Genomic DNA, 10,830 nt, shown 5'->3' on the forward strand with positions numbered 1-10,830 from the left:
GGACACTTGAAGCCACTCCTAATACATTGCTGCAACGGCTCCTTGGAGCTCAAAGATGATGGCGTACCAAAAATGAGTTGGAGATTCCATAACTTCATTGGCAGAGTACTGAGGAGGGATCAGAAGGCTCAGAGGGACAGCATGCTAGAATGGATATAGGACACGAAAGCCCACCCACAGGCAGAGGATAATTCCCTTCACCGAAACAATAAAGAATGCAACATTAGCACTGTTGAGAATTTAGTGGCTGCTGTCCTATTGGCCGAAGTTGAGAGTAGGAGATGCTGGTACATAACTGGGCTCCCTAGGGTCAATGGATAGGATTCCACAATAAGAGTCTAATGGCAGCACTTAACCATTTGAGAGAAAAATGAATGCAGTAGCCTAATGGGCCGCAAGGCCAGAATAGCAACCAGGGGGCTGAGGATCAGTAGCTAATAGATTATGATGTTCCTAGAGATGAGATGAATGGGCAGTCAATGAAGTTATTTTTTGCATTATAAAGCCAAACAAACAGCTGATGAGTAAAAAATTGATGTCAGTCACCATAATGGAAAAATCATGATCTCTCCTACAGTTCCCATACCTGAGTCAGTTCTCAGTTCCAGAGCTCATCAATTGGAGGTGAGATGGGTCCTCTGAGGAGGATCATATATATATAAGAAATATGCCCTCCAATCTTTCCCAAAGAGCCCTGTGGCTATTTATCAGAGTAACTAACCACCGGGAAAGTGGAATATACATATCTTTCGAGCGCAGCTGAACATAGGGCCTGAGCTGACATACTTAGGGGATCCAAAACACCATGACAGCCCCTGTTAGAATGGGGCTATACAGGAGCCAGACAAAAACAAAATTCTAGCTCAAGTCCATTTCAAAGTGGATCCAATGAGTCTGTGGATCCATCCTGTGGTTACTTCCCTGGTTCCTGAGTAGGTAACTGGGTTGAGCGTACTTAACTGATAGACCCTCACATTTGTTTCCTGACCTGAGGAGTAGAACCATAATAGTAGAAAAGGCTTATTTTATGCTCAAAATGCCCCTCCTACCCTATCAACCCTCCTGGCCAAAATGAGAGGCAACACAATGTCCCAGGTGTAACGACAGTGATCCCCATGATATCCCGCTGAATAGTTCTTGCAAACAACAACAAACCCCCAAACAAAACCCACCAAGATAAAATGAAACACAAATGGATAATGGAAGATGACAGAGGACTAATGCAAAGCAAAAAGTAGCTTCAAAGAGCAGCTGCTGTGCTGGAAGTGGTATCTCTACTAGAACAAATCAGCACATGGGAATATAGCTCTGACCATTTATTGGGTCATTCAGAAGGCTTCCGGTTTTGAGTACACAGAGTCAGAGACGGCTCTGTAGCCCTCTGTGCTTCAGACTATAGCACAGAATGTGCCCTTCCCTTTGGGCTACATGTCCTAAAAGTTCCACAGTGCAAGAGGCAGCTGAGGTGAAGGGACTGGCAAGCCCCCAATATGACAGTTGTGGTGCAGAAACTTCTAGGTTTCTGGAGCAAGGCAGCAAAGAACTATTCACTTTGAAAAGCAGGTCCTGGCATGCTACTAGGCCTTTGTAGAGACTGAGTCATCCATCATGAGCTAAATCTTGTCAGAACCACTAAATCATATGGTCAAGCAGGTACATCATCAATCCATAATATAATAAAAATGCTATGCTCAGGATTGGGCCAAGAAGGTCCAGAGGGCATACTCAAACTGCACAGATGGTCTAGACTCCCATGTCATTACACTAATACCTCTCCTTTAGCTCACACATATGGCGAGAGAAGAAAAAAAAAAAAGCCCAGGTTTGGTAAATGAATGGGTCAGCTCAATGGCTGGGGATAAGCCCCAAATGGCTTGCTACTGATGTATAATTCCACTCAGTGACTGAAAGACAGTTTGGGTGGAAATTCCCCCAGTGGGCAGAACTTCAAGCTGTACACTTAATCAACCTGGTATGGAGGGAGAAGAGGTCAGATATAAGAATATATATGGACTTTTTTTTTAAAATAAATTTATTTATTTATTTTTGGCTGCATTGGGTCTTTGTTGCCGCACACGGTCTTTCTCTAGTTGCAGCGAGTGGGGTTACTCTTCGTTGCGGTGTGCAGGCTTCTCATTGTGGTGGCTTCTCTTGTTGCGGAGCACGGGCTCTAGGCGCATGGGCTTCAGAAGTTGTGGCATGCGGGCTCAGTAGTTGTGGTGCATGGGCTTAGTTGCTCCACAGCATGTGGAATCTTCCCGGACCAGGACTCGAATCCGTGTGCCCTGCATTAGCAGATGGATTCCTAACCACTGTGCCACCAGGGAAGCCCCTATATATGGACTTTTGAAAGTGGTGAATGGTTTGACTGGAGGCCAGGAACCCAGAAGGATCAAATCTGGAAGACTGAAAATGAGGAGGTCTGGGAAAGAGGCATATGGATAGATTCACGGTAAAGAGCACAGAGAGTGTGGGGATGGATTTTTTTTTTTTAAGATTTAATTTTTTAGAACAGTTTTACGTTCATAGCAAAATTGAGTGGAAGGTACAGGTACCCATATACTCCCTGTCCCCACACATTAATAGCCTCCTTCACCAGATAATAACATCCCCTACCAGAGTTGAACATTTGTTACAACTGATGAACCTACATTGACACATCATCACCCAAAGTCCACAGCTTATCTTAGGGCTCACTCTTGGTGTTGTACATTCTATGGGTTTGAACCAATGTATAATGACATGTACCCATCATTATAGTATCATGCAGAGTACTTTCCCCACCACCCCCCATCCTTTGTGTTCCACCTATTCATCCCTCCCTATACCCCCAACCCCTGGAAACCACTGATATTTTTACTGTCTCTATAGTTTTGTCTTTTCCAAAATGTCATTTAGGTGGAATCATATAGTATCTTTTCAGATTGGTTTCTTTCACTTAGAATGCATTTCATGGCTTAATAGCTCATTTTTTAACATTGTCTGGATGTACCATGGTTTATGCATTCACCTATTGAAGGACATGTTGGTTGTTTCCAAATTTTGGCAAATGTGAACAAAGCTGCTATAAATATCCACGTGTAGGCTTTTGTGTAGACATACGTTTTCAACTCCTTTGGGTAAATATCAAGGAGCACAATTATTGGATCATATGGCAAGTTTGTTTAGTTTTATAAGGAACTGCCGCACTGTCTTCCAAAGTGGCTGTACCATTTTGCATTCCTACCAGCAGTGGATGAGAGTTCCTGTTGCTCCACATTTTTGCCAGCATTTGGTGTTTCCAGTGTTCTGAATTTTGGCCATTCTAATAGATGTGTAGTGGTTTCTCACTATTGTTTTACTTTTCATTTCCCCGATGACATATGATGTAGAGCATCTTTTCATCTGCTTGTCAGCTGTATATCTTTTTGGTGAGGTGTTTAAGATCTTTGGCCCATTTTTAAATCACGTTGTTTTCTTATTGGTGAGTTTTAAGTCTTCTTTGTACATTTTGGATAACAGTCCTTTATTAGATGTGTCTTCTAAAAATATTTTCTCCAGTTTGTGACTTATCATCTCATTCTTTTGACATTGTCTTTTGTAGAGCAGAGGTTTTTAATTTTAATGAAGTCCAGATTCTCAATTCTTTCTTTCATGGATTGGTGTTGCATCTAAAAAGTCATCGCCATACCCAAGGCCATCTAGGTTTCCTCCTATGTTATCTTCTAGGAGTTTTACAGTTTTGCATTTTATATTAGGTCTGTGATCCATTTTGTTTTTTTTTTGTTGGTTTTTTTTTTTGCAGTACACGGGCCTCTCACTGTTGTGGTCTCTCCTATTGCGGAGCACAGGCTCCAGACGCTCAGGCTCAGCGGCCATGGCTCACGGGCCCAGCCGCTCCACAGCATGTGGGATCTTCCCGGACCGGGGCACGAACCCATGTCCCCTGCATCGGCAGGCGGACTCCCAGCCACTGCACCACCAGGGAAGCCCTGTGATCCATTTTGAATTAATTTCTGTAAAAGGGGTTAGGTCTGTGTCAAGATTCATTTTGTTGCATGTGGATGACCAGTTGTTCTAGCATCCCTTGTTGAAAAAACTATCTTCACTCCATTTTACGATCTTTGCTCCTCTGTCAAAGACCAGTTAACGATATTCATGTGGGTCTATTTCTGGACTCTCTATTCTGTTCCATTGATCTATCTGTCTGCTTCTTTCACCGATACCACACCATCTTGATTACTATAGCTTTATAGTAAGTTTTAATGTCAGTCCTCCAACTTTTTTGTTCTTCAATATTGTGTTGGCTATTCTGAGTCTTTTGCCTCTCCATATAAACTTTAGAATCATTTTTGTAGACAAAATGATCTACTAAATCATATCTACAAAATAACTTGCTAGGATTTTGACTGGGATTGCATTAAATCTATAGATCAAGTTGGGAGTAAATGGCATCTTGACAATACTGAGTCTTCCTACCCATGACTATGAAATATCACTCCATTTAATTTAGTTCTTCATCGATTTCTTTCATCAGAGTTTTGCAGTTTTCCTCATATAGATCTTTCACATCTTTTGTTAGATTTATACCTAAGTATTTCATTTTGGGGTAAAGTATATGGTATTGTGTTTTGAATTTCAAATTCTACTTGTTCATTATTGGTATACAAAGAATAAGATTGATTTTTGTATATTAACTGTGTATTTTGCAACCCTGTTATAATCATTTACTAGTTCCAGGAGGTTTTTGTTGTTGTTATTGATGATTCTTTCCATATTTTCTAGATAGTCATATCATCTGTGTACAAATACAGTTTTATTTCTTCCTTCCCAATCTGAATACCTTTTATTTCCTTTTCTTGTCTTACTGCATTAGCTAGAACTTCCAATACAATATTGAAAAGGAACAGTGAGAGGAGACACCCTTTCCTTGTATCTGATCTTAGTAGGAAAGCTTCAAGTTTCTCACTATTAAGTATGAGGGATGGATCTTTTTATCTCTTGTCAATACCCATCAGAGAACATCCATTGTAGAAGATGCTGAACTACTATGTGAACAGAATGACTTGTCCACAGATGTCAGCCAGCCTCTGTCCTCAGCTGCTTCAGTGTCTGGATAATGAACTCATAAATGAAGTAGTCATATTGATAGGGTTGGAGGCTCTGTATGGGTCCCCTCTCTAAAATGCTCATTTAGTTACTGCTACTGCTGAATGTCCAAACTATTAGCAGTAGAAATTTGTGCTGAATCCTTTATATAGTGTTATCACTCTAAGAGAACAATCAGCCAATTTGATACAAGTTGATTATGTTGGACCTCTTCCACTCTGGGACGGGCAGTGATTCATCTTTATTGGAACTTACATGTATTTCAAACATGGGTTTGCCTTACCTGTCAACCATGCCTCTGCCAATACCACTACTGAGGGCTCACAGGGGATCCTGCATAATGTTGTCTCAAACCAAGGACCCACAGAAAGGGACTAAAGTCAAAGAAGTATGACAATGGGCAAAGGGACACAAGGTCTATTGGTCCTATCATATACTACATTACTTGGAAATTGCCAGATTATTAAATGTTGGAATTACTTGATAGCAGATGATGCCCCATGGGGCTCAGGTGTAGTCCTTCATGATATGGTATATATATTGAACCAACAACCAGATCACATAATTCTGGGAACCAAGAGGTGCAAACACTGTGGGTCCTCTCACCATCATTTTGTTACTCACTTGGGGATTTTGTGCTTCATGATTCCACAGCTTTAGACACTGGGGATTAATGTTTCTAGATTCAGTAAGGGTTCTATTTGACCCAAAGTTATGACTGCTGCCTGCTCATTTGGGGGCTCTTCAAGTCCATGGACTAGAAGGCAAAGAAAGGAGTTACCATACTGGCAAAGGATAACTGACCCTAATTATCATGAGGAGCTTGGGTTGTTGCTACACAATGAGGCAGGAGGAAGTTTTTCTGGACTCAGGATTCATAGGTGTGCTTCTTGGTGATACTTGGGGATAATAATAAATGGGAAATTTCACAAATAACAGCACGACAAGAGCAAAATAATCATGGGCTCAGACCCCTAAAAGAGGAAGGTCTGGCTCACTAAGCAAGCAATTCTGACAAGAAATGTTGGCTGAGGGCGAGGGGGAATCTAGCACAGGTAGTGGAAGAATGTGGAGATGTTTGCCTGTGTCTCAGGGGGTCCCCAGCAGGACTGAGCCCCAGCTGTATTAGTGGTGACTCTCAATTTGTCTCAAGTCTTCAGTCTCCCACAGGACTTCCTGGAATCACTTCCCAAATAAACTACCTACACCCAAATCCTTATCCCAAAGTCTGCATTTGGGAGAACCCCAGTAAGACCCTTTTCAACAGTATTATCATGAGGTCTTTGACAAACACCTTGCTGAAATCCTCATATACCACATCTCTCTCTCCTAAAAGACAAATGAGTTTAGTCTGCTATGATTTCTTGCTAGGGAAACCCATGCTGGCTCCTGGTGATTATAAGTTTCTTTTCTAAGTACTCATGAAAATCCATTTAATAAGTTATAATTTGATAGTAGGCATATTGCTACTTTTTAAAAATTATAATTTTCAAAGTCTAATTTGGCTTTGTTTAACATTGGTGGATTTTTATCTGTAAAATACTGAAACTTTTTTTCCATGGGGTGTTGAAAATCATTTTCTTTAAATATTGCCTAAATACTATTATTTCATCTAGATACTAAATATTTTGCTGAGATGGTTTTTATTCTGAAAGACTTGCTTACATGAGAGAAATCATGTGTTGAATTTATAACGCCAAAGCTTTATGTGTTAAGTATTTACATGTAAGCAAAGGGAAATCATTAAAGCCAATTTTTTTGGCAATCCAATATATCTAAAAGCACCAAGCATTTAAAGGTGTAAACATCTCTTCAGAAATCAGTTGCATTTCTTTACACTAACAATGAAATATCAGAAAGGAAATGTTAGAAAACAGTACCTTTTAAAATTGCATCAGAAAGGAATACCTAGGAATAAACCTGACCAAGGAGGTGAAAGATTTATGAAAACATTATAACATTATAAAACATTAATAAAGGAAATTAAAGAGGATTCAAAGAAATGGAAAGATATCCCATGCTCTTGGACTGGAAGAATACTGTTAAAATGGCAATACTACCCAAAGCAATCTACAGATTTAATGTGATCCCTAACAAATTATCCATGACATTTTTCACAGAACTAGAACAAATAATCCAAAAATTTATGTGGAACCATAAAAGACCCAGAACTGCCAAAGCAATCCTGAGGAAGAAAAAACAAAAGCAGGGGACATAACTCTCCTGGACTTCAGACAATACTACAAAGCTACAGTAATCAAAGCAGTGTGGTACTGGTACAAAAACACATATAGATCAATGGAACAGAAAAGAGAGCACAGAAATAAACCCACACACCTATGGTCAATTAGTCTTTGACAAAGGAGGCAAGAATATAAAATGGGAAAAATCCCTTCAGCAAGTGGTGCTGGGAAAGTTGGACAGCTGCATGTAAATCAATGTACTTAGAACATACCCTCACACCACGCACAAAAATAAATTCAAAATGGCTTAATGACTTAAACAAAAGACATGACACCATAAAACTCCTAGAAGAGAGCATCGGCAAAACATTCTCCGACATAAACTGTATGTTTTCTTAGGTCAGTCTCCCAAGGCAATAGAAATAAACACAAAAATAAGCAAATGGGACCTAATCAAACTTACAAGCTTTTGCATAGCAAAGGAAACCATAAAAACAAACGAAAAGACAACCTACAGAATGGGAGAAAATATTTGCAAATGATGCAACCGACAAGGGTTTAATCTCCAAAATATATAAACCATTTATACAACTCAACAAAACAACAACAAAAAAAATCCCAATCCAAAAACGGGCAGAAGACCTAAATAGACATTTCTCTAAAGAAGACATACAGATGGCCAGTAGGCACATGTAAAGATGCTCAACATCACTATTTCTTAGAGAAATGCAAATCAAAACTACAATGAGGTACCACGTCACACTGGTCAGAATGGCCATCATTAAAAAGTCTAAAAATAACAAATGCTGGAGAGGGTGTGGGGAAAAGGGAATCCTCCTACACTGTTGGTGGGAATGTAAGTTGGTGCAGCCACTACGGAAAATGGTGTGGAGGTTCCTCAGAAAACTAAAAATAGAATTACCGTATGATCCAGCAATCCCACTCCTGGGTATATACCCAGACAAAACTATAATTCAAAAAGATACATGCATTCCTATGCTCATAGCAGCACTATTCACAATAGCCAAGACATGGAAACAACCTAAATGTCCATCGACAGAGGAATAGATAAAGAATATGTGGTACATATATACAATGGAATACTACTCAGCCATAGAAAAGAATGAAATAATGCCATTTGCAGTAACATGGATGCAAATAGAGATTATCATACTAAGTGAAGTAAGTCAAACAGAGAAAGACAAACACCATATGATATCACTTATATGTGGAATCTAAAGTATGGCACAAATGAACCTACCTATAAAACAGGAACAGACTTGCAGACATAGAGAGCAGACTTGTGATTGCCAAGGGGGAGTGGGGGAGGGAAAGGGATGGACTAAAGTTTGGGGTGAGTAGATGGAAACTATTACATTTAGAATGGATAAACGACAAGGTCCTACTGTATAGCACAGGGAACTACACCCAGTCTCCTGAGATAAACCATAATGGAAAAGAATATAAAAAAGAATGTGTGTATGTGTGTGGTTGAGCCACTTTGCTCTATAGCAGAAATTAGCATAACACTGTAAATCAACTATACTTCAATAAAAAAATAAAGATGTAAACATCTCTATTAACCCTTTTCAACTCATCAGAATGGAAACAAATAGCAAAGGTTTTATAAAATAGGATAACAAATTCAATGTAGAGCAATATTTTCCGTATGAGTTATATAAAATATAAACAAATGATCATTAAACACTAATATGACTCAAATGTAATACATAATGAGAAAAAATGAACACTTAAATATTGAACAGAAGAAATTAATAACAAAAACCCTTTACAGTTTACTTTTGTCAATAAAGGGTCTGAGTCATAATTTAGCAGGAGCCTTGAATATTTAAGCTAAACTAAAGCTGCATTATAACAGCCACAGTGCACAGTCTATACAGCTTAGCACACTGAAAGTTCAATCAGGGCTTGAGGCAACTTTCTTACACACCCAAAATACAGCAACTAAAAAGGCTTTCTTTCTTGGTTAAATGAGATAAATCTTAAGACTAGGAAACATTCAATAAATAAAAATTTAATATTGCATTTTGCTAGGCACATGAGTTCACACACACACACACACACACACACACACACACACAGAGTGACAAAAACAGGCACAGAAAGTATTTATATGTGGAAGAATCATCACGTTAATTTATGTCAAAGAATATCATGTTTGTTTATCTTAATGCAGGGCCTAGTTAGGTTTTAAGGTTTCATAAATACTTTTGAATTACTGAACTGCATATATAGAATATTTAAAAGTTGCTACCGAAAAAAAAAGAAAACCAAGTTGAAATTCTACCTAGCAACATAGGTTTCTCAACGTAACTTCCTTCCCTATGGACATCAAACTAAGAAACATGTAGAGAGAAAACAAATGGTTTTTGAAAGATACACAAGCCATTTAAAGAGGTCTGATTTCTGAATTACACAGAATATTCTGGTCTATAAAAAATGGAATAGTTTTCAGAGACAGAATAAATTTTTGCCTAAAGAAATATGGGGTAAGACTGGAACCCTCAGTGAAAGCTCTAAAAGGACACAGAACCCAATGAGTGACCTGAATAGTGAAGGATGGGTGAGAAACAACTATGCAGTAAGGGCTGGCTTGTTAGTGGATCTTTTCCCCTCCCTTCTCTCATTCATTCACCTTTTTAAGACTGCCTTCTGTGTCCTTTTGGGGGGAAATTATCTTACCCTTCATCATTTGTTCCTTCAGTACTTTAATATAAAACCTACAAGAAAAACAACAAATTCAAGGCTAGTATTAAGAGCTTGAACAAAGATATCAAGAAGCCTTATCCTTGGATCAGTAAACTCTTCTTGGTAAATAAAACCTTCATTTGTGGAAGTGGGATGACATTTCTTAGCAGACGGCATTCATTTAGGGTGTGACACTCTGCTTTTGGAAGTGGGAATAATTACTTTCTAAATAATGTAATAAAAGTAAGTACTTTCCTTCTGAGGCATTATTGCTTTATGGACTTTATTTTGTTTATCCTTAGAGTATATTGTTGCATTACACAAGTGCAGATATGATACCTAACTTCTAATGATTTATCCAAAATCATACAAGAAAAAGCAGGACTAATGGAAATGTAATCAAAACCTCTTGAAAATGCAGTTACTGTAGATGCACATAAATAAATAAACTATAATCAAAAGTTGAATCTGAGGTCTGGTAACTGATTTTATGTTAAATAGAGGTCTTTTAAAAATTGTTCTTGGGTCTTCCCTGGTGGCGCAGTGGTTAAGAATCCTCCTGCCAATGCAGGAGGATTCTTAATCACTGCAGGATTGAACACGGGTTCGATCCCTGGTCCGGGAAGATCCCACATGCCATGGAGCAACTAAGCCCGTGCTCCACAACTACTGAGCCTGTGCTCTAGAGCCCGTGAGCCACAACTACTGAAGCCCGCGTGCCTAGAGCCCGTGCTCCACAACAAGAGAAGCCACCACAATGAGAAGCCCACTCACCGCAACAAAAACCCAATGCAGCCATAAATAAATTTATATATAAAAAAAAAAGTGTTCTCATTTAATATAACTTAAA

The 10,830-nt window shown here is 38.9% G+C and overlaps 1 protein-coding gene across 1 annotated transcript in view; it reads right to left on the minus strand.

The window, feature by feature from the left end:
* SLC6A20 (solute carrier family 6 member 20) overlaps nucleotides 1-10,830 on the minus strand; it is a 92,436-nt gene that overhangs the window by 79,714 nt on the left and 1,892 nt on the right. Inside the window, exon 3 of the mRNA XM_067754105.1 lies at nucleotides 9,975-10,012. Within this exon, the coding sequence (XP_067610206.1) occupies nucleotides 9,975-10,012 (38 nt within the window). The remainder of the gene's footprint in view (nucleotides 1-9,974; nucleotides 10,013-10,830) is intronic.

This window comes from Pseudorca crassidens, chromosome 10, assembly GCF_039906515.1.
Source record: "Pseudorca crassidens isolate mPseCra1 chromosome 10, mPseCra1.hap1, whole genome shotgun sequence".
Taxonomy (NCBI): Eukaryota; Metazoa; Chordata; class Mammalia; order Artiodactyla; family Delphinidae; genus Pseudorca; species Pseudorca crassidens.